This window comes from Trematomus bernacchii, unplaced genomic scaffold (genome assembly GCF_902827165.1).
Source record: "Trematomus bernacchii unplaced genomic scaffold, fTreBer1.1, whole genome shotgun sequence".
NCBI classification, from domain to species: Eukaryota; Metazoa; Chordata; class Actinopteri; order Perciformes; family Nototheniidae; genus Trematomus; species Trematomus bernacchii.
Genome location: NW_022987861.1, coordinates 118,276 through 120,775, shown reverse-complemented (window position 1 = coordinate 120,775; position 2,500 = coordinate 118,276). Strand labels below are relative to the sequence as shown.

General features: G+C 40.9%; 1 protein-coding gene across 3 annotated transcripts in view; it reads right to left on the bottom strand.

Annotated features, from left to right (window-relative positions):
- The window catches only part of LOC117469143 (globoside alpha-1,3-N-acetylgalactosaminyltransferase 1-like), a 17,080-nt gene extending 16,556 nt beyond the window's left edge, over positions 1–524 (bottom strand). For all 3 annotated transcript variants that reach the window (XM_034113522.1, XM_034113523.1, XM_034113524.1), the window contains exons 1-2: positions 317–524; positions 15–41 (exon numbers count right to left, since the gene is read on the bottom strand). In XM_034113522.1, coding sequence (XP_033969413.1) covers positions 15–41; positions 317–381 — 92 coding nt within the window. In that variant the 5' untranslated portion in view covers positions 382–524. The remainder of the gene's footprint in view (positions 1–14; positions 42–316) is intronic.
- Positions 525–2,500: the final 1,976 nt, after the last annotated feature.

Below are 2,500 nucleotides of genomic sequence, written 5' to 3'. Positions count from 1 at the left end.
TGTGTGTGTGTAACCTGTAGTTCTGGTAGCAGTACAGCACTCTGTGGGTAATAAACAGAGATCAGTGCAACTGTTAGCGTCACATGCTAACGGAGGATCATTGTTGTTTTGATATACATTCTGTATATATGTATATATATACATACATATACATTCTGTATATGTATGTATATATATGTATATATATACATACATATACATTCTGTATATGTATGTATATATATGTATATATATACATACATATACATTCTGTATATATGTATATATACATTATAAATGCATATCTATATGTTTGTATCTGAGTGTGATAACGGACCCCAGCAGCAGGAAGGACAGCAGGAGGAGGGTCGCAGTCACAGTTTTCCCGCTCATCACTCGCATCTCTGGTGGTCTCTCTGATGGTCTCTCTGGTGGTCTCTCTGATGGTCTCTCTGGTGGTCTCTCTGATGGTCTCTCTGGTGGTCTCTCTGATGGTCTCTCTGGTGGTCTCTCTGATGGTCTCTCTGGTGGTCTCTCTGATGGTCTCTCTGGTGGTCTCTCTGATGGTCTCTCTGGTGGTCTCTCTGATGGTCTCTCTGGTGGTCTCTCTGGTGGTCTCTCTGATGGTCTCTCTGATGGTCTCTCTGATGGTCTCTCTGGTGGTCTCTCTGATGGTCTCTCTGATGGTCTCTCTGATGGTCTCTCTGGTGGTCTCTCTGATGGTCTCTCTGATGGTCTCTCTGATGGTCTCTCTGGTGGTCTCTCTGATGGTCTCTCTGATGGTCTCTCTGATGGTCTCTCTGGTGGTCTCTCTGATGGTCTCTCTGATGGTCTCTCTGGAGCAGACAGTTTAATAACATTAATAACATGAATAATGATCTTGGTGACTGTGATGTTACTGCTCAGAATGTGCAGGGGAGAACATGAATCAGGCAGCTAATGTTAGCAACGTTTTTAAATCCGACAGCTCGTGCTAACCACAGACCTTATTTCAGGATAAAAAACACATCCAGAGAACCATTGACCTCCAGACCAGGGACAGGAAGTGAAGAAATGCTGAGTCAGGGTTCAGATCTCATAATGCTGAGTGTGTGTATAAGGTGGGGATGGGTGTGTGTTTGTATAACGTGTGTGTGTGTGTGTGTGTGTGTGTGTGTGTGTGTGTGTGTGGGATCCTGGTCCAGACTATATACAGGAAACCCTGTATTTAAGACCTGATCCTGGTCCAGACCCTATACAGGAAACCCTGTATCTAATGGCGCATTTCCACTACACGGCCTCGCTCGGTATGGCTAGGCCTCGTTAGGACAGGCTCACTTCATGCTGCATTTCCATTACAGTTTAGGAACTGGGGTAGTATCTATAGTAACGCAGTGTAGGCGGAGCCGTGACGTCATCTTCAATGAGAACCCCAGAAAAACAACACAGCCGTTAGCTGTTAGCACTCAGAGCTCACAGCTCCTTATATCTGTTCAGAAACTAGACAAAAGTTAAACAAGTACAAACCACAGACTGCCTGTGTCATGGTGAATACAGTCGCTGCTTTATTTATGTCTGTATAGGCCGTTGTTGTGAGTGTGGACGGTCGGGGCATATACTGCGTTAGCTTAGCCAATCTCCATTCAGAAAACAAGCATTTTAAAAGGTGTTTCGCCTGCCGTCTGTCTGCAGACTTGACAAAGCATTAATTCATGGTTTTTACTAACCGGTATCAGTATGTTGTTACTTCATCATTTAGAAACGTGTATTACAATTAAATCACGGTCAAATATGTCCATCTTGTTGTAGTTGTAGCCCCCTTGCCAGCGATTCTCTCTCTAGTTTAGCATACTCAGCCCGACTCAGCCTCGTTGTCTCTGGCCCTAGACCCACGATTTTATGAGGCCAGAAAAACTTTCGAGGGCTACAAGAAACGAGGTGAGTAGCCTACAAGATTGGTGAGTAGCCTACAAGCTGGTCAGATAACGAACGAGTAAATGAAAACAGAATGAGGCGGAGAAGAGTGTGTGTGTGTGTGTGTGTGTGTGTGTGTGTGTGTGTGTGTGTGTGAGAGAGAGTGATTAAAATAGCCCATATATAAATACATAAATAACACTTTGTGATAGGGCTGTGCGATTATGGCAAAAATCATAATCACGATTATTTGGGTCAATAATTGATATCACGATTATTAAATACGATTATTCATTGACTTTGAAAAAATCTATTTATTGAACTTTAAAACAAATACAAATAATAATTTGAACAGTATCTTTTTAACTGTTGATTACCCTGAACGTATAATTCAACTGAAAAACCAATACAAAAATAAATGATACATTTATATTTACATTTAAATAAATAATATCAAAATAATAAATACCAATAAACAAGATCAACAAATATTTTGGAGCGCACTTCCACAAGCTACTAAACATGTAAATATGATAAATACAAATAAATGTGACTAAAATTAATTAGATCAAATATGTTGCACTGTCACAACCAAGCAAAGCTAAATAATTGTTTTTTCCGATTATGT